This window comes from Mirounga leonina, unplaced genomic scaffold, assembly GCF_011800145.1.
Source record: "Mirounga leonina isolate KUSES-001 unplaced genomic scaffold, KU_Mleo_1.0 Mir_170, whole genome shotgun sequence".
Taxonomy (NCBI): domain Eukaryota; kingdom Metazoa; phylum Chordata; class Mammalia; order Carnivora; family Phocidae; genus Mirounga; species Mirounga leonina.
In genome coordinates, this window is record NW_023270433.1 from 43492285 (window position 1) to 43513730 (window position 21446).

The following is a 21446-nucleotide window of genomic DNA, read 5'->3' on the forward strand; positions in this document are numbered from 1 at the left end:
TTCACATTATTTATAACAAAATCCATGAGTTCCAACTGATATTTTCAATTATAGTCCAATAGCATGAGTTCATTCCAGCTTTCCTTTTTCTTTATTTGTAGCTCCTTTCTTTGACTGCAAGAAACCTGGGTCTTATTACCCACAATCTATTTCTATATGATACGTTTATATAAAATAGCTTCAGAATTGCTAATCCATACCCCAGTGAAAATCAAATTTACTAACTGGAGCATAATATTTGTGTACAGTTCTTATTTTTTTGTTTAGCTTTATAGTATCTTTCAAGATATTTATTTGTTTATGTAAGATTTTTTTTTTTTTTATTTGAGAGAGACAGAAAGTGTGAGCAGGAGGAGGGGCAAAGTGAGAGGGAGAGAGAGAAACTCAGCAGACTCTGTGGTCAGTGCTGAGCTCGATGTGGGGCTTGATCTGCAAGACCCTGAGATCATGACCTGAGCCAAAATCAAGAGTTGGATGCTTAACTGACTGAGCCATCCAGGCACCACCCCTCAAAATATTTTTTTAATGAAGTTACTTAGTCTATTTTTCTCTGACCCCTTCAGTGAGGCTATGTTATTCACTTGTAATAGGCTTAGGTTCATTTATTTTTATATTCCATTTTCAATACTTCCCCTGTATCCAGTTTGAGTTTATTTATTGATACTTTTTATGAAATATTGCTATGATTTGGAGCTAGATAACCATACATAAAGGTATATTCAGAGAAATTTCTCTAAGAAACTCCCTTTCTCTTTGAACTTCACCATTCTTGCCATTCTGTTTGCATCACCCCTGCAGGTAACCCATCTTATTTGTTTCTGAATTTTATTACCTAAATTATGTTTTGCACAAATGAGCAGATATATTGATATTTTCTTATTTGCTTTTCTTTCTTTAATGAAAAGCTGCATGCTATATTCTTTTGCACTTAAAAAATACATCCTGAAAATTACTCTATATCAGTTCATCGAGATCTTCCTCATTCACTCTTGCAGATGTATTTGGACTATCCAACATTCTTAAGAGTCTGTACATACAAACTGGTGACAGTGACTAATTTTATTCATTTACTGTGATGACTACTTACATTTGAATCAAAATAAAATGCCGCATGCCTTGCTGCCTGAATTTTTATCTCTTCCTTGGCTTCATGGTCAGGAAAACATACCTGTCTCTACTCACATGCTCTGGCTGGAGCTTATCATTGCCCTACTTCCTGTTACTTCTTGCTTGAGTTGGCTTTGGCTTCATCTTGTGATCTCATATTTGAATCTGCGTCATTAGTTTCTGGTTCTCCCATTCTCTGTCTTGCCCTAGGCCCCTTTCATCAATATTGCTTTGACCTTGGCAGCACCATGACTCCTAGCTTGTGTCAGGTTCACTGTAAGCTCCCATGCCATGGTGGTCTTGCTTTTGCAACTAGACCTAGTCTAGCTGGGTCTAATACAGCTGACTGTACTCCAGATTCAATTTGTTTGTCTCTGACTTCTCTACAGCACTCACTCACTCTTAACAAAATACCTGGGATATTGTCCAATTTGGAGAATAAGGTGTGGCTTTAAATTTTAGCACATTTTTTTTTTCTTAAAAGAGGCTTACTTCTTGTGATTGTATCTTTGTGATGATTTTACTCTATTCATTTAGAACACTGTGAAAGCAGCTTCCTGATGAAATTCATCCATTATGGCAAATGTGTTCACTTCATGGAAACCTACTGAAATGGAAAGTATTTTGAAAATAAATGAAACATAGACTATTTTTGAAAACTGTTCATGGCCAGATTCCGCAAATGTTGATAGCTTGGAAATTCCTGATACTTTAAAGGGGAGAGGGGAAAAAAAATACAGTTTTGTGCTAGAAAGTTCTGAGCCTCCCACATCTTACCTCATTTTTACAGACGCAGCAATTAAGACCCTGATTAATTGTTCCAGGAAGTCTAACTCATCTGAAAAAGCATACTTTCCAATTATCCAAATAACCCTGAACACACAAATCAAAATGCAGGAATGAAAGCTCCACGTTTAACTCTCTTTCACCGAAACGTTATGAGATCCTCTTCATTTCCTCTTTCTGTTGATACACATAACAGTTTAGACATCAGAATTTGAGCTATATGAAAAGCAGAGGAAAGCCATTAGAAGAAGCAGACATGTGCAGTGAATATTTGTGATAAAACAAGTCATTTCATTATCGACATGCAGTTTGAGCCTTTTACTACTTTCTCATCTTCAGCAGAAATCAATTTGACTCTCTTTCACATCAATAGAGTATCTTCTAGATGAACCCCTGAGGTGGGTACATAAAGGGTATCTGATTTTTTCATTAATGCAGAGCTATTAAAGCCATAAATAGGGCTTAACGGCGTTCAACATTCATTGCAGAAGGGCTTCTCTAGCAAAGTAGTACAGAAAAAGGGACAATTTTCCATTAAATCTGGCATTTAAAGGTGAGCGGTGATCTGAACATTGTACCATGGAAATGTAGGTTCTAAAGATGAAAATGACACAATGGTGGTCAGGGCTGAAGAATTCACTTTTTTTCAGATCAGGTTTAATTTTGGTTGTACTATAAAAGCATACACCCATATTTGGTGCTCCCAAAATACACTGTGTATGTTTATTTGTCACAGATGTCTGATGAGTCACTGCACAATATGTTTGGGGTAGGTGAAAGTGATTTGAACATCTAATGGAATAGCAACTAAAATAAATATAGTATTTTAAAATAAATTGCAGGGGTTAAACATCCTGAGACATTTTAACATTAGCTTTGCCTAGTTGATGAACAAGGTGTTCGTGATCATCTATCTTTTTTCTCTGTGCTTCTCATTGTTTGAAATCTTCATCTGAGACAGATTAGATGTTGACTTGTTCTACCAAGTATTTTCTGAGATACCCAATCTTCTTTCTAAATGTTCCTTTTTTTTAAGACAGTGAGTATGGGAGAAGCAATTTTAGTGTGAAAAAAATGTATGTCCAGGTGAACATACTGACTGCTAAAACCTAGACATTATTTGGATGCTGGAAATATAATAGTAAAAAATCATGGTCCTTACCCTCATAGAATTTATAGCCTATTATAGTCCAAGTAAATAAATATGTATATAAAATATTTCTTTTAACATGTTGTTAAAAGAGCTGTGAGGGGTAGCAGTAGGATGTTAAGAAGGCAATTACTAAGGGAGTGGTCGATTTCTGCAAATAGATGGTTGCGAAAAATGCCTCAGGTGCAAACATATCACTAGGACCTGAAGTTTGAAGCGGTAGCCACATGAAAGCTAGCAGAAGAATGTTCCACATAGAGAAAAGAGCTTATCGTGTTCAAAAATCTGAAAGGAGACCTGTGTAGCTCGAGTACAGTACAGGGAAGGACAAGAAGAAAACAAAACAAAAAAATGGGAGTTGGAAATTGGAGTTCTCAGTGAATAAACTGTATGACAAAAGTGGATGGCATCTGGAAGGATGGGGATTTGTAGTCAGAGATTGGAAGAACAGAGTTTAAGTTTTGAGATGTATTGTAGCTCTGGATGACTGCAAAGTAGAAGGTGTGACCTAGGGGACACATAGCTGAAGTGGTAATGTTGTGGAAGTTATCAAAAGAGATCAAGGGATGTTAAGGGAAGGCTGTTAAAGGGACTGTCCTCGGGGTCTTTCAGACCAGGTTAGATATATTATAGGAAGCAAGACTGTGAGGCAGGAGCTCCTTAGGGCATATATATATATATTTAAACATATGGGAAGTATACATTTTGTTATTATGCTAAATTCAAATCTCTGTGCTTAGTACATCTTCACTAATTTCTAAATGGGCAAAATAAACAGCTTATTCAAAACACTGAAGGTTTTTTAGTTTCCTTCACATACATATGGGATAGTGAGCAGTTTGTTGCACTTTAACTGAAACTGTCATTTTTACCTTCAGCAACAACTGGTCTGTGTTGTAGCAAGAACAAATAATTCAGTCATTAAAATAATCAGAGGTGATGATTCCCAGACTTGCCTCAGTGTGAGAATCACCTAGGATGGGGCACCTGGGTGGCTCAGGCGGTTAAACGTCTATCTTCAGCTCAGGTCATGATCCCAGGGTCCTGGGATAGAGCCCCACATCAGGCTCCCTGCTCAGCAGAGTCTGTTTCTCCCTTTCTCTCTCCCTCTGCCTCTCTCCTGATCATGCTCTCTCTCTCAAATAAATAAAAATTAAAATCTTAAAAAAAAAAAATCACCGAGGATGCTTATTAAAATGCAAACTCCTGGGTCTCATTCCAGATTCCCTGACTCACAATTTTCTGGAATAGTGTTTGGAAATTTTCATTTTTAGTAAGTATCCTAAATAATTTTTAAGATCAGGCAAGAATGGGAATTGCTGTTGTTGATGGAAACATGACGCGCTATGGATGAGGAAATATGAAATATAGGCCCATTTCTCTGCTAACCAGCTTTTGATCCAATTACTAAATCTTCCTTGGGTCTCAGTTTCTTCTTCTACAAAATGATTATTTTGAGATCCTTCCATATAAAATTTTCCTACCATTACATACATACATTTCTATGTATGGTCTGTGTAAGATTTTTTTCTATATACATCGAATTAACAACTAAAATCCTATAACTTCAGGCAACATTGAAACAAAAACACTCAGCAAATTACAAATCATTTCCAAAGATTCCTTGAAATTGATAAGATATCATTTTTCTCATATTCCTACTTTCTTACTTCAAGTGCTGGCCACTTTACCATACCTTTCTGGAAATAATGCAAGAAATTTTCAAACTCTCTTCTTTTGAATCTCTTTAAAAGTTTCCATTAAAATACTAATCTAAAGAAAAAAATTTCAGTTGAAATTAACATTCTTACACTAAAATTGTATTTATTAAAATAACTATTCTTATATAAAAGGAGACCACAACAGGCAGCAAAAAATATCATTTTTAATAACATTTTCTATTAAAACATGTTTTATGTTTTAGATTTCAGAGCCATTTTTGCTACTAGTAATATAATATAGTATAACTCCTTAGCATCTATTACAGTGTTTTTAAAGCTGTAAGTTGCAACATATTAGTGGATTGTAACAGAAAATGTTGCTTCTGGACACAAACACACACATACATGCAAATATCAAGACATCGGATGTAGTAGGTTAAGTATTACTTTGTGAAACTTTCATTTCAGTTATATACTCCTATCTGTATACATATTTTTTGTATATATTCTGAGATTTTATATAAAATGAATTTTTCACAGTGATCATACTGTATAATGTGTGTTACTTACTACTATATTTAAATAATAGTCAGTTTGGGGGTAAGACAGTAAGACCTGTCAATATTGTGCATGAAAACATAAGAAAAAGAATATAGCTCAATCTCCAATGAAATATGAGCATGAACTCAGTAAAGTCTGTACAGTTTCATTTATAAGTACATCCCACCCAGTTAGTTTCTGCTTTCAGATAACCAGGTAGGAAGACCAGTTAGCACTGATGCCTGGAACCAAAATCAAAGGAAGCACATACAACAGTGTTGTAAGAGAAAGTCAGCCTGTTCAGAATCCTATTCGGCACTATGTTTACTAAATACATTACAGGTAGATTTGAAATGTCAGTCACCACTATTTGCTGTAAACACCCTGAGGTTAAAGACTATGAATTCTGTTTACAACAAAATCAGTTTAATTGGTATAGGAAAAAAAAAACCAACTTGAACTTCAACTGGATTTACTAATTTTCTTTCAATATGCAGTGATTTTTTTTGTTTGTTTGTTTTTTGTTTGTTTAAAGGATTGACTAGAGGAATATATTTAGATTAAAAAAGACTTGGCTTCAAAAAATAAATAAATAAATAAAAATAAAAAAGACTTGGCTTCTTTGCCGTGTCTTTTCCTTGTACCTGACATACAGCCATATGTCAGACCCAGAACACGGGACAAAAAAGCAAGTTGATGGGCCTTCAGTGACAACATGGAACTTGAAGTTCTAAGAACTAGATGTTCATTGAAAAATTGAACTGCAACTTGCCAAGGTCAGAGAGTGACATTTTCATAAATTAATGCTATCAGAAGCTGCTAGAATTTTCACAATTGTCATATTTGAAACCAGCAGAAGTTCCAGTAGAGGTCATACTGATTATGCTGGGAGCAAATCAGAAGACTTCCAATGCATGTAAGAATTTTCTTTGAATACAGAGTAATAAAGCTGAAATAGATTTTTTTTTGGTGTAAAGATGAGATTCATTTTTTTTGCCAAAAAGAAACATACTTATGTTTGTATGTTTAATGCCTCTTCATTTGCTCTAAAATATATTTCCTTTTTTTTTTGTACATAAGCTTACTTTTTTTGTAGTTTTCACTTAGAAATAACAGAAATCTTGGGGCGCCTGGGTGGCTCAGTTGGTTAATTGACTGCCTTCGGCTCAGGTCATGATCCTGGAGTCCCTGGATCAAGTCCCGCATCGGGCTCCCTGCTTGGCAGGGAGTCTGCTTCTCCCTCTGACTCTCCCCCCCTCATGTGCTCTCTCATTCTCTCTCTGTCAAATAAATAAATAAAATCTTAAAAAAAAAAAGAAATAACAGAAATCTTAAACTAGAAGTTTCAGTTTGATAGAGATAGATTTGAATTGGAACTGTTCAATGGAATAAGAAATGGTAAAACAGAGTCTAAAGGAAAGAGAAAGAGAACTAATTTTCCACTTATTCTGAATATGTATGAACTTCTGAGAAGTTCATACATAGGTGAACCCTGAACATAGGAATTGATTGGAAATTATTAAATATTTATTTGGCTTTTATCATTTGCCATTAGGCCATACATAAAGAGTATTCTGAAACCATAATAAGGATTAACATTCTAAATATTCTATTAAACATTTAATTATGTTCAAAAAAAAAAAAAGGGAAAATGAGGACAACTCCTATGAGACATGAACCCAAGTACATTTGTGGGAAATGAGAACAGGGAATTTTAATTTGGTTGTAATTTCTCTAATGATGTCTTTATCTACCAGGACTCACATTATCTCACTTAACTCACTTCCCTCCCCTTAAATCTCTGCAAGATGGATTTTAAAGGAAGTAGTCAATCCCAGTTCATCATCACTGATTGGAGCTAAAGGTTCTCTGGCAAGAAGGGTCTAAGCCAGGAGTCTCCAGCCTTTTTAGCAGAAAAACTACTGTCCATTTCCCTAAAATATAAAGCAGTATCTGGAGCAAGAAGTTAGAGTTAGTGAAAGTGTAAGATTCCGTGTGAGCAGGGACCAGTGCCATCTGACCTGGCTGAGCAAACTCTGCTTGTGGGTCGCTCCCAGCCCTGCCCCAACCCTGGCCAGGGGGCCTCAGAGTGGTTGCCACAGGACCCTCAGCCCTGCTAGAGGCCATGGACCTGCCTTCTACCTTCTTGGGCAATAGCGCTCCACATGCATTAAAATTGAAAAACAAAAAACAAAAACGAGACTGAAATGAGAACTACTGAGCTATCACAAAATAAATTAAATTTAAAAATAAGCAAACGAACAAACAGTACATTCCCTGGGAATGGAATCTGAAGCACATTCGTACTTGCAGATACTCCCCACTGAGCCCACTTATCCCAGTTAGCATATACAAGGTCTGCCCTGATCTTCATTCTATGGACTTCAATTACTTTATTTTTCTGAATATGAATAGTCTTTTCCCTTAAGTCATATTCTGATAGATAGCTCTGTTCTGACACCCCTTTGTTTCATCCCTAGACAGATGCCTCTTGCTTGTGAGGTGGCTGAGAAAAAAATTTTTTTTTTCAAGTCAGAGCTGTTAAAGCAGACTGTATTCCTTCTCTTGGACTCTCCCCTGAAACCTCTAAATCTCTAAGCAACAATAGGCTCAGCTGACAGTCCTGATCTGAGACATTTAAGAGGATTTTAGAGAAGATTCGGCTTTGTTTGTTGTTTGTTGATATCTGGAATAAGGGGAGAGTATTACTTCTATCCTTTCAAACAAAAGGTTTCAGAGCTTGCTTTGAGAGTAGGACTGGTGATTGGGATGCTCCTCTCATCCCACTCATTAGATCATCACTAATGGTACACTGCAGAGCTTGCCAAATTGTGGTATATCTCTCAGTAGCAAGTAAATAAAGGGAGGCAAATGACCAATAATTTATCCTGTACTTGTTATAAGTAACTCAAATTACCTTGAACAAATAAACGTGTTTCTATTATTACCACATGCCATGAAAAGATAAAGGTATATGGAAATAAGTATTCTCACTTGCATAAGGAAAATGCATATATCAGTGCCTTTGCATTTCATATATATACACACACACACATATGTGTGTGTGTGTGTGTGTTTCACTCACTGAAGAACAGTAGGAGATCTAAAACTTAATCAAATGTCTCATGTGAGTCTTCAGATAGTTCATGAGGCTATGGATCTGGGAAAATATATTCAATGATTTATCCCAAGTTAGTTGGGATTCCCAGCACAAAGAGGTATTATTATCACTTTCACCTAGCTACAGCTAAAATACCCAGTAACAACACTAAAGCACATAATTTAGAAGTATGCAAACAGTACTGCCCTTGAAAGGTGAGGACCAGTCCCTACTCTTTGCTTTCTCAGTTGCTTGTGGAAGAAATTGAAATTGGATCTCCCACATATTAGTAGGGGGAGCTTAGAGCATTGTGTTGAGAAAGTTTTATAGACTGAGTGCAAATCCGATCTTAGCAGGAAATAGGGCAAATGATTGGTGATATTGGCACAGTTATCGGAGAGGGAGGGGGTGGCAGTCCTTGTGCCACATATTTGTCAACCCGCAGCTTATCCATTTTGATCATTCAGCCATCTATCCATTTCTTAAAATAGCCTATTGAATTTCACCCCTATGACCTTCGGGGCTATAGCCTAGGAAATCAGAATCTATGCACTATAGCCAAAATGTCCTCAAGAAAAATTACAACCTCATATTTTATAGCCCTAGCCTCTAATTTTTTTATTATGTTAATCACCATACATTACATCATTAGTTTTAGATGTAGTGTTCCATGATTCATTGTTTGTGCATAACACCCAGTGCTCCATGCAGAACGTGCCCTCCTCAATACCCATCACCAGGCTAACCCATCCTCCCACCCTCCTCCCCTCTAGAACCCTCAGTTTGTTTTTCAGAGTCCATTGTCTCTCATGGTTCATCTCCCCCTCCGATTTCCCCCCCTTCGTTTTTCCCTTCCTGCTTTCTTCTTCTTCTTCTTCCTTCTTCCTTTCTTCTTTTTTTAACATATAATGTATTATTTGTTTCAGAGGTACAGATCTGTGATTCAACAGTCTTACACAATTCACAGCGCTCACCATAGCACATACCCTCCCCAAGGTCTATCACCCAGCCACCCCATCCCTCCCACCCCAACCCCCACTCCAGCAACCCTCAGTTTGTTTCCTGCAATTAAGAATTCCTCATATCAGTGAGGTCATGTGATACATGTCTTTCTCTGATTGACTTATTTTGCTCAGCACAACACCCTCCAGTTCCATCCACGTCATTGCAAATGGCAAGATCTCATTCCTTTTGATGCCCAGCCTCTAATTTTCCTCCTCCTGTGTGGCCCCCAGTTCAGGTGCACACATTTTAGATATCCTCTTTCCATTCCATTATTCTCTCTTGAGGAGCACACTCTTCTACCACTTCTTACTCTTTGCTTCTACACAATCTCATGCGGATATTTTTCTCTCCGTGTAAATCCTCCCCAGTGAACTTTTGGATATAGTTTCTGTGTAACTGTAAAGTGGTGACTGACTGGGTTATTTCATCTGCTCAGTGTCCTCAGGGACACTTAGGTAATTATCTCTACCTACTACATTTGCCACATTTTTTGCCTGTTTCTAAGTCTGCAGTTTTTTTTGTTTTTTGTTTCTAAAATATATTCTAGCTGCTTCCTCACCAATGGTCTGTTGGCCAAAGTTCCCTTTTAACTGCTATCTCAGTTTTCATCATGGGAAGAATGCAGCTATACAGGATATGATTAGAAGTATATACAAGATGGGGGCACCTGGCTGGCTCAGTCAGTGGAGCAGGCAACTCTTGATTTTGGGGTCATGAGTTCAAGCCCTACATTGAGGTTACTTAAAAAAAAATAAAATCTTTAAATACGCATACACACACACACACACACACAAGGTGGTTTTGTTTGTTTGCTTGTGGGTTTCTTTTTTTTTTTCTTTCATTTTTTTTGGCCTTAAGACTGCAGCTGCTTTTGGATGAGAAAAACAATGTAGAATCAGTTCCTTAAACTGAAAGGTGTTTTTTTTGTTTGTTTGTTTGTTTTAAGATTTTATTTATTTATTTGACAGAGAGAGACACCACGTGAGAGGGAACACAAGCAGGGGGAGAGGGAGAGGGAGAAGCAGACTTCCCACTGAGCAGGGAGCCCGATGCGGGGCTTGATCCCAGCACCCTGGGATCATGACCTGAGCGGAAGGCAGACGCTTAATGACTGAGCCACCCAGGCACCCCCCTAAACACAAAGGTTTTTTAAAAGTGCTTAGTCAACTCTGTTTCTCCCAAGTCTTGTTTGTTTTTTTTTTTTTAAAGATTTTATCTATTTATTTGTTTGAGAGAGAGAGAGTGCATGCACAGGGGGAAGAGCAGAGGGAGAAGGAAAGAATCTCAAGCAGACTCCGTGTTGAGGGCAGAGCCCAATGTGGCACTAGATGTGTGAGATTGATGACCTGAGCCGAAATCTAGAGTCACTCAATTGACTGAGCCACCCAGGTGTCCCAAGTCTTGTTTTATTCTAAACTAAATTCTACTGATGGATGGATTGCTGTCTCTTCTTGGTAAATCTCTCTCTAAATTTGGATATTTCCTGCAGATATGATTAAATTAAGCCATAGTTTATCAACATTTGAATTCCAAAGTCCTTTTATTTTTCTAATATTTGGAAAAATTAAGCTTAGCAAAAATTAATTCAGCAATAACTTCATTTTCAGTAACCAAGGATTTTTATAAAAGTTGAAAAAAGTACTATCAGTCATCCCTGGATTCATTCATTGTTCAACAAATATTTATTAAGCACCTATATTATCTTAGATTGCATAAAGGGATAAATAAATCAGATGTGGTCTCTGTTTCTTTGTATCTTACAGATCAGTGGAAGAGATAAACAAAATGCAGTGGAATAGATAAACAAAATTAGTGGAATAGATAAACAAAATGGAACTTACAGATTAGTAGAAAATTAAAAAATAAAATATAGTTTAGGTTTCAACATTCTGAAGTAAATGAATAGAGTGAAGGAATATAGATAGGGATATAGGTAGTAAAGATGGTTGTCATCTAGGAAAACTTTGATGGAAAGAATATTTAAGTCATGATCTAAAGGATTTTTTTTTTTAAGGCATGCCACACAGAGTGGAGGAAGAATATGTTCCAATTAAATGCAAATGTATGTTCAAAATCTCCAAAGCAAGAAACAATCTGACAAGCTCTAAGAATTAGAGGAACCCAGCATGGCTAGAGTGGAGTAGACATGGAGGCAACAAAAATAGATGTCTTAAGAAATAAGCAGGAACCACAGACTACTCAGGAATTTGTAGGCCACGATGAGGATTTTGGATTTTATCCAAAGTATAACGAGAAACCATTGGTGGGGGGTGGTTAAGCAGAGGAGCAGCACATTCATATTTATGTTTGCAAAGAGTTATACTGGCAGCTCTGTGCAACATTGATTTGAGAGGATAAATATTGATACCAATAAAGCAGTTGAGGCATGAGAGCCAAATGATAGATGATAGTAATTTGAACTAATCTGATTCAGAGGAGATGCTGAGAAAAATCAAGACATTTTTAGAGAAAGAAATGAGCAGCTTGAGATGGCTCTAGTACCAGAGGTGGGAATGGTAAGGAAGAAGGAGGAATCAGAGAAGACAGCTGGCTTAAACCACCAGATGGGTGGTAGCACTAATCACTGAGATGGGGAAGTATGGAAGGAAAACAGGTTAGGAGAGAGGGCAGTATATTAAGAGTTTTATTTTGAAAATGTTTGAAATACCTGTGACATAGTCAACAAGACATGTCAGGTGAGAATTGACCTATGAAGCTGGAATGCAGAGTACAATTTTTGGATTGAGATATAAATTTGGAAATCACGAGCATTGAAAAAAAATAAGGTCTTGGATTGAATGAAATATTTAGTGAAAACATAGAGAAGAATAAAGGAATCCAGCATAATCTGAGAGTTTGTAATTTTAGAGTTTATAATTATAATGGCAACATTGTTCAAGTTCCTACAGTGTGCTAGACACTTTATATATTTTAAGTATTTTAAATACTAGTTCATTGTAGAATTTCAATAACTACTACTTGATTGAATGAAAGTGCAGCCTTCACTAGGACAAAGATTTTTTTCTGTTAGAAATGTGGTAGAACGTGTCCTCATCTTAGCTGAAGTGCCAAAACTAAAGCATAGAGCATAGTTGCCTCTTTGTCTAAAAGAGGCTAAACCGTATCCAGAACATTCATCAAGGGATTGGGGCTGGGAAACTGGTTCATTTTCCAGTATATAAGAGGACAGCATCATCAGACAGGAGATTGAAGAGTATGAATATCTTTGAAGAGTCTAACAGACATTGTTTTCCCAAATTCCTCGCTCCCTACATATTCCAAGTGTAAGTACCTCAAAAGAACTACAGATAAATAATGGGAGTAGTCCACAGAATGGAAACTGACATTTGGGCCTGAAGCAGAATGCACTCTGAACTGCAGAAACTCATATTCTTATGCTTCCACAAGATGGAGTGTGATGAAACCGGCCTTGAGACTTGGTGTTGGTGGGACACTGTTACTTGGATATATCTGAAGGGTAAAGGTTAGCTGAGGATGACTTTGATGATAGAGAAGAATGACAAGTGGGAGTGACTGATACTTCCTGAGTTTGGATTAATGGGAAGCAAGGAATACAACTGGCTTTAGCCTTCCCCAAAGGACTTCTCCAAAAGGAGTACCTGTGGGATACCACCAGAGCAAGGAGTAGGGATTCCCTAGAGGTGAAGTGAAGAAAAGAGAATGATTTGTGCCAGAGGATCAATGTGGGATGGTCCAAGAACCCACAAAGGTGCCCTATGGGAAGAAAGACTTGCATGCAGGCATCTGCCATCAGAGGACCCAGTGCCAGAAAATGGCAGCACCAGCTACCTATGGCTTTTCTTCCTTTTCCTCCAGTCCCACTTTTACCTTGTCTCCATTCCTGCCCCAAAGGAGCTAGAAATAGCAACTAGAGGAGGGTGAGTAGGTGAAGCATGGAAGAAACTAAACATGGTTCTCACCCTCCTTTCCCATTGCAGACTGGTTAACCCAGATCGGGGGCATGGGCAGAGATGCTTCTGTGAGGAGATGAGAAGCAATGAACTGGATGAGCATTGGAAGTTTTAAGTTATATTGCAGTGGACTTTTAATATCTGAAAATGAGGACTGTTCATTAATGCTTGGAAGTCACTGCAAATTAAGGGTTCTTCTTGAGATATTATCCAAGGGGATGGAAGGAATAGCTGACAGAATGGGTTTGTGGGGCAGTGGTAGGAGAAAATTAAATTGCTTGTCTTTTGCACCCTTCTGAAAATAGCGCGTGAATAACTTAGTTCTAATTAGAAATTATTCCCAAACTCCTATTGCTACCTTCAATGAGAACTTAGATTGAGACAGAATCAGTATCTTAGGTTACATATGCTTGAGAATAAGATGGCCCTGTGTGTACAAGATTGATGAGAAAAACTCTTTTCATTGGCATGAAATCAAACATATAGAAAATGCTGGAAATACCTAAAGAGGTCTCTTGGTTTTCTTTTCTATTATCAATTTCTACATCACTTTCTGAAGGTTGAGACCAATAATTAGAGTAAGAAGTGGGATATACTAATTGCCCCAGTAGACCTTTCTGTGATCCTGAGAATGTTCTATATCTGCTCCATCAGTCATGCTAGCTACTAAGGTACATGTGACTACTGAGAACTTGAAATGTAACTAGTATAACTGAGGAATGGTTTTTAAATTTTATTTAATTTTAACTCATTTAAACTTGAATAGCTACCTGTGGCTAGTGGACAACATGGGTGCAGACTCTTTAAGGGCTTGTACTAAGCTACACACAGCATGAAATAACACTATTTTAGAATTGACAAAGACAGTTCCCAGGCATTTTCCATCTTAAAAAGTTTATGTTAGGAGTGCCTGGGTGGCTCAGTCGGTTAAGCGTCTGACTTTTTTTTTTTTTTAAGATTTTATTTATTTATTTGATGAGAGAGACACAGCGAGAGAGGGAACACAGGCAGGGGGAGTGGGAGAGGGAGAAGCAGGCTTCCTGCAAAGCAGGGAGCCTGATGCAGGGCTCGCTCCCAGGACCCTGGGATCATGACCTGAGCTGAAGGCACACGCTTAACGACTGAGCCACCCAGGCGCCCCAAGCATCTAACTCTTGATCTCAGCTCGGGTCTTGATCTCAGGGTCATGAATTGGAGCCCCACGCTGGGCTCGACACTGGGCATGGAGCCTATTAAAAAAAAAAAAAAAAAGTCTATTTTGGACTCTTACTTTGGTCAAGTATCCTGTGTAGATACCTTTTGCTCTTATCTACATTACTTTTTGTTAATCTATAATGTTTTTTCTCTCTTTTATTAATCTGGCTAGTGCTTTTATAATATTTGAAGGAAAGAGGGTGTTTCCCCCACTTTAGAAAGTATCCTAATTAAGACAGATAAGTCATGCAGCTTTTATTTGTCACAATTTTCCCTGTAGCTAGAATTAAATGATGCTGTCAAAGGGCAATGCTAGTATTTGATGGCTTTTAATATTTTTGTCCATATCAAAAGACTAAATAAATGCGATCGATATTCCCAATTCCTAACTCTGTAGTAATTATTCCAATAAAGACATATTCATGCTACCAAGCATCAATACATGTTCTTCATTGCCCTAATAAATCTGCTCCTAGAAAATAAACCATGTTCAGCTTGGGCTTTAGAGAGAATATTAGCAAACACCAAGCTCAGAATGTTATTAACCAAAGTCTTCAGCACATGGGGCTTACAAAATATGGATTTTTAAAACCGAAACACTTAATGAGAACTATCAAGAAAGAAGAATCATATCTGCAAAGGGGCTGCATATTATATTTAGGGTGGCTCCTTCAGCAAATAGCCCAAATGAGGATGTTTAAATAGCGCTGGCTATTCAGGAGAACTCATTTTATAAATGGCCATCTCATAAAATAAAACATCTACAAAATAATAATATCAACTGTTATGAGTACTCCTTGCTGGCTGACTCTATTTTAAGATATTCAGAGATCCTCACAAGAACCCCATGAGTTAGATACTATTTTATTCTCATTGTATAAATGAGGAAACTGTGGCTTTGAGGAAACTGTGTTGTTAGGAGGCTGTCCAAGGCCAATACTCTGGGGTGGGAGAGTTACAATATTTATCAAATCCAGGTCTGTCTAACTCCAAAACCCATCCTTCTTATTACATATTTAAAAATCTATTTTATAAAGACCCACTATATATTTTCTACAAGATTTATTTATTTGAGAGAGAGAGAGTGAGACCACAGGGGAGGGGCAGAGGGAGAGGGCGAAGAAGAGAATCTCAAACTCCCTGCTAAGCCCGGAGCCTGTGAGGGGGCTCGATCTCACAACCCCGAGATCATGATCTGAGCTGAAACCAAGAGTCGGATGCTCCACCAACTAAGCCACCCAAGCACCCCCAAGACCCACGATATATTAAGACAAGTCATTAACAAGGCAGTGCCAACCTTCTTGTTTCAGTCTGAATAATTTCAGCATGCTACAAACCTTTGTGAGTTTCTGTTAGCTCAGTCTGCTAGATAATATAGATTAACTTTATTGACTATTAAATGGTTAGCAGTTTTACTTGGTAAAATCTTCCTTTAAGATTATATAAGAAAATAAGTCATAAATTTGTTCAACATCCTAGTCATTCAAGAAATATTTGTATCACTCACTTTCTTTCTCTCCCTATCTCTCCCATTCTCCCTCTCTCTCTATATATCCATCTCTCTCTATATAAATAGATATATTTAGGAATTCACATCCTGTTTGCAGATCCACTTGCACAAGAAATATTAACACAGGGAAGGACCTCAGCATGAAATTACTGGAACAGGCACTACTTTATCAGTGTTTAAAAGAGGGGGAAAATACTTTGAATTCAGGGGATCTAAGACAAATGGTATGAATATAAACTCATGTATAAATGGTAGAGTATAAACTCTGTCTTGGTGGATTCTTTACAATCCAGATATGTGAGGAGAGAAAAAAAAGATACTGTATAGACAACAGGAATTTATTTTCCATAGTTCTGGAGGCTGGGAAGTCCAAGATCAAGGTGCTGGTTGATCCAGTTTGCCAGTGAGGGATCTCTTCCTGGCTTGCAGATGGCTACCTTCCGGCTGTATACTCATATAGCAGAGAGAGAGAGAGAGACAGAGAGAGAGAAAGAGAGAGAGACAGAACATCAAGTTTTCTGATGTCTTTTCTTCTACGGACACTTAACTCATCAGGAGAGCCTCACCTTCATAACCTCCCCTAAACCAAATTACCTCCTAAAGGCTCATTCCAAACACCATCACATTAGTAATTAGTGCTTCGATGTAGGAATTTTGGGAGAACACAGTTCAGTCCACAGAAGGTACATTATAACAAAACTCCAAGGCAGAAGTACTCAGTGACTCTTGGTAGGAGAATGACTAGACCAGCAGGGTAAAGATGGGAAGGTAAGTAGAGAAACACCCAGCACATCCAGATTAGCCATAACTTCCAGGCTAAGGAGTTCAACATTGCTATATAATTGAACTTGATGAAGTTGTTAACCAAAATTCATTTGGTGAGATATTATAGGATGTTTTAAGGAGAGAAGGAACAGAGAGATTTTGGATATAGGATGACTTGTCCCAATGTAAATGCGCCATAAATTACCTTACTGCATGACTCATTTTGTAAGAAACGTGATTCAAAATGGAGAAATGAGAGTCAAATGAGTACAGTATGACAATAAAAGATCTTAGAAAACTATGGATACAGGAAACAAACTATATATATCATAGGGCCTTTTTCTCAAGCAAGCATGTAGAAATGTATAACAGCTACCATGTATGGAAAGAAAAAAAAAATTTTGGAGGATGGGAGAAAGGAGGCAATTAACTCAACAACTGTCAATCAGAGTTGGTTTTGAGAAATACTAAAATAGATGCATGACTTGTAAGGCAAAAAGCAGCTCCACTCCAATTTGCTGACCCAGCTTTTCTCAACTACAGTATTTACAAAAATGTTGGTTTAGAGCATTGTATTAAGAAGCACAGTGATCATAACCCATCTGCTTATCTTTTTTCTTACCTAAGACAGGAGGGAGAATACTTTTTTAAAATTAAATTTAAGTTCAATAATTAGAGAGTAGGCATTGAACATATAGAGGAGGAAACAAAAAAGCTAAATAAGAAAAATCCTCTTACTAAAAAAAGAAGTAGTAGTAGTTACAGGGAAATAGCAAAATCAAGTACTCTAAATGACTTACTTGCATTTTTCTGCTCTTTTACTCTAAATTTCATAACCTTAGTGAAGGTTAGAGTTTCCTAAACACAGTGTGCAAATGGCCCTTTGGAGTTCATATTATTTTGTTTTTTATTTTTTAATTTTTATTTAATGGAAGGCAGTCATTGATTTAATTCTGGTCAGGATCCACACCGGGGGCCCTGCCAGCCCCGTCCATGGTGGGTATATTTTACTTTTTAATTTATAAAACTGTCAGATTTATTAAAAGAGAATTCTTACCTCTTTCTCTTGAGTAAGTGGCTTAAAGGACAATGCATGTTAAGTCAGGAAAGAACAATCTATGTCCTTTGAGACTTTTTTAGCAAGCAAATAATTTTACTATTTAGAAACTCCCATTCTTAAAAGAAAGCACAGGTGAGTATTATGTATTTTTTCTAATTAAGAGCTTACAGGGGCGCCTGGGTGGCTCAGTTGTTAAGTGTCTGCCTTCGGCTCAGGTCATGATCCCAGGGTCCCGGGATGGAGCCCTACATCGGGCTCCCTGCTCCACGGGAAGCTTGCTTCTCCCTTTCACTCCCCCTGCTTGTGTTCCCTCTCGCACTGTCTCTCTCTCTGTCGAATAAATAAATAAATAATCTAAAAAAGAGCTTACATAGTTTTCTATATTCTCTTAAGGATTACTATAGCCCCATAATTCTTCTAAATTTTATCAGTTCCATAATTTTTCCTCTATCAAGGTTTTTTTTCATTTTATTTTCATATACATCTTATTTTTGCAATAATATTTTCATATGCACACTACTGACAAAAATAATGGATAGAAGCAGTTTTACTAAGTTTGTGCTGCTATATTTAGAAATAATGTAATATTCATCTTATGGCATATAATTCTTAACATATTATTGTAAGTATATTTAAATACAAATCAGTAATTTTGGCAGTGATCAGTTTAGTAATTCTGTTGTTTCAAATCCTCTTTCAACTTAGAAATTATATCCATCGTTTCTACCTCCTATTTGAAAGATTAGTGGCATCTCCATTAACCATAAGGTGAAAGTTCATTGCTATGCACAGATAACTTCCACGGCCATTTTTTTTCTTTTTTAAGATTTTATTTATTTATTTGAGAGAGAGAGAATGAGAGACAGAGAGCATGAGAGGGAGGAGGGTCAGAGGGAGAAGCAGACTCCCTGCCCAGCAGGGAGCCCGATGCGGGACTCGATCCCGGGACTCCAGGATCATGACCTGAGCCGAAGGCAGTCGCTCAACCAACTGAGCCACCCAGGCGCCCTCCATGGCCATTTTTGATAGCTTTTGGTTGGATCATCCCCCTATATATATATATATATATATATATATTTTTTTTTTTTTTCCTTTCCTCTCCTATTCTGTCCTTTTCTCTCTTCCTTCTTTTCTGGAACCCTGTTAAAAAATATTCTTGCTACCACCCTTCTCGCCCATCAGATTCTGGCATCAGCATCTTTTCCTTAATTTACTTTGCAATAATCCAGTTAGTCTATAAATTGAATCCCTTAAAAATAAGGAATGTGATTCATTGAGTTGTATCCACCTGTCACCGGAAATTTTGGAACTTACTTAGTATTCAGTTTCTTGAATACTTGAGCACATTTTGAGTTTCATAGGTTTGTGGACCCGCTTGAGCAAAACAACTAATTATAACCTAGTTTCTATAGAGTTGCAAACAATTGCAGAGTGGAGCACTGGTTATTCACAAATTGGGAATTGCCTGTATTGTTTTGAGAGACGCCGGTTCCCATTCGGGGCTCTTATGACAGGTACTCAGTTCTAATGCTTTACTGAGATTAGAGGTGGGCTTAAACCGTACGGTTCTAAATGAAGCAGTTACAGCTTTTCACCTTGCTCACGTGTCTGTCTCAGGACTTACTATTTTATTATTATTATCTGCTTTGAGGCTGTCGTGTAAGGAGAAAGGTAACCACTGGTGGTTGCGCCGGATTGCAGGGCGAGGCCGGCTGGTTCCTGCAGTGCCCAGGCCTGCACGGAAGCGCCCAGCGCCCGGCAGAACCCAGCTGGGGATACACGCTTTTCCCTCCCTCTCTGCCAGAGGGCTGAGCAGCAAAGCGCTCCCCGGGGGCATTGTGTGTGAGCTGGCCGCAGATCGCAGGCCCAGGGGGCAGCTCCACCACAGGAGACAAGACACGCCTCAGACCGGGCAAATTCCCGGCCCCCTCTGGCCCCAAGCCAGCAGCCGCCGCCCGCCACCTCTTCTCCGCCTCCGCTGTGGCCCCGGCCGCCCCGCCGGGCCCCGAAGTCGTCCGCGCCTCGGCGCCGGCCCCTCGGCCCACGGCGCTGGCGGCGCGGTTGGGACAGGACCGATGTGGCGCATGCGTGGTGGCACCACCAGGCGCGGGAGCTGCGGCGGTGGGGACGGCGGTGGGGACAGCCGCGGGCAGGGCCGTCCCGGCCGGGCTCGTGGCGGTGGCGGCATCGGCGGCGGCGTGGGCTGGCGAGGCCGTGCGGGCGGCGCCCGACAGCAGCTGGAGGAGCGGTTCGCCGACCTGGCTGCGAGCCACCTGGAGGCCATCCGCGCGCGGGACGAGCGGGACCGGCAGAACGCGCGGCTGCGCGAAGAGAACGCCCGGCTGCGGCTCGAAAACCGGCGGCTGAAGCGCGAGAACCGCAGTCTCTTCCGTCAGGCTTTGCGGCTTCCCGGCGAGGCCGGCGACGGGGCGGCCGCAGAGGCGGCCAGGGCCACCCCGGGCCCCGAGGAGGCCAGCACGAACCGGAGGGCGAGAGGCAGCGGCCTCGAGGACGAGCCAGGCAGCCCCAGGGCCCTGAGGGCCCGGCTCGAGAAGCTGGAGGCCATGTACCGCCGGGCCCTGCTGCAGCTGCACCTCGAGCAGCGGGGGCCGCGCCCGCGTGGCGATAAGGACGAGCCGCCTTTGCGCGCACCCGACTCAGGCCTGCGCGCCCCGGACTCGGAGCCCTCCGAGCCCTGGCTGTAGCCCGAGGCGGCGGCCGGGGAGAGGCGGGGCCTCGCGCGGCCCCTCCTTCTCCGCGCGCCGCTCCCCCATCTAGCAATGCGCCGGGCCCACCGCCGCAGGACTGCACCGCTGCGCCCTCCGCCTTCCATCCCGCACGTCCCAGGGGGGTTGGGGGTGGGGGGTCGGCTGAGGTTGAGAGCTTGCCGGGCCCTCTGGATCCGCCGCAGTGCGGGCACCTGCCTCTTGCCCCTGCTGGTTTCCATGGGTTGAGGCCTAGAAACGGAGGGGCGGGTTTTACAACAGCAAGAAGTGGGTGCCAGTCAGCACTTCCTAATGCCTGAACTTTTCAGGGTGTTGTGAGGACCTCTTCTATTTTTTTTTCTTCCAGTTTTGGTTCTTTGAGGAATGAATAATGCATTTTGAGTTGGTTGAATTTGTTGCTCATTCTTCAGTCCCCTAAAACCTCCAGCCATTCTCTCTTACGTGGTCAACATACGCTTTTATGAGTCAGTGTTACTAAAGTACCACCTTTTTATTAAAAAGGTAATATTTATTACTTAGGAACGCTATGTCTGCTCCCTGCTCCAGTCCTTAAACATCTAATATATTGATTTGTTGACCCCCAGGAAATTTTTAAAATATCTGCCTATAAGTGATCCTTTAAATTGGTAAATAAATCTGATGCATTAAAAATAACCTAGAAACATCCCATGACTATTCTTTGAAGTGTCTGACATTTTTACACATGTTTAAGAAATATACATGACATGTATAAATTTTACATGTTTTATATTTGACTTCAGTTATTCTTTGTAAGCTACCATTTTCGCTTAATGTAAGTGATCGTTTTAAATAATTAGTCTAAATACTATTTCTTTATTTTTATTACATTTTAGGTATTAGAGCATAGTCAGTGCACAGCTACTTTGCCTTCTTTTAATAATTTTTAAGA

The 21446-nt window shown here is 39.5% G+C and overlaps 1 protein-coding gene across 1 annotated transcript in view; it reads left to right on the forward strand.

The window, feature by feature from the left end:
• TUSC1 (tumor suppressor candidate 1) overlaps window positions 1-21190 on the forward strand; it is a 40403-nt gene extending 19213 nt beyond the window's left edge. Inside the window, exon 2 of the mRNA XM_035016617.1 lies at window positions 19356-21190. Within this exon, the coding sequence (XP_034872508.1) occupies window positions 19356-20515 (1160 nt within the window). The 3' untranslated portion in view covers window positions 20516-21190. The remainder of the gene's footprint in view (window positions 1-19355) is intronic.
• Window positions 21191-21446: the final 256 nt, after the last annotated feature.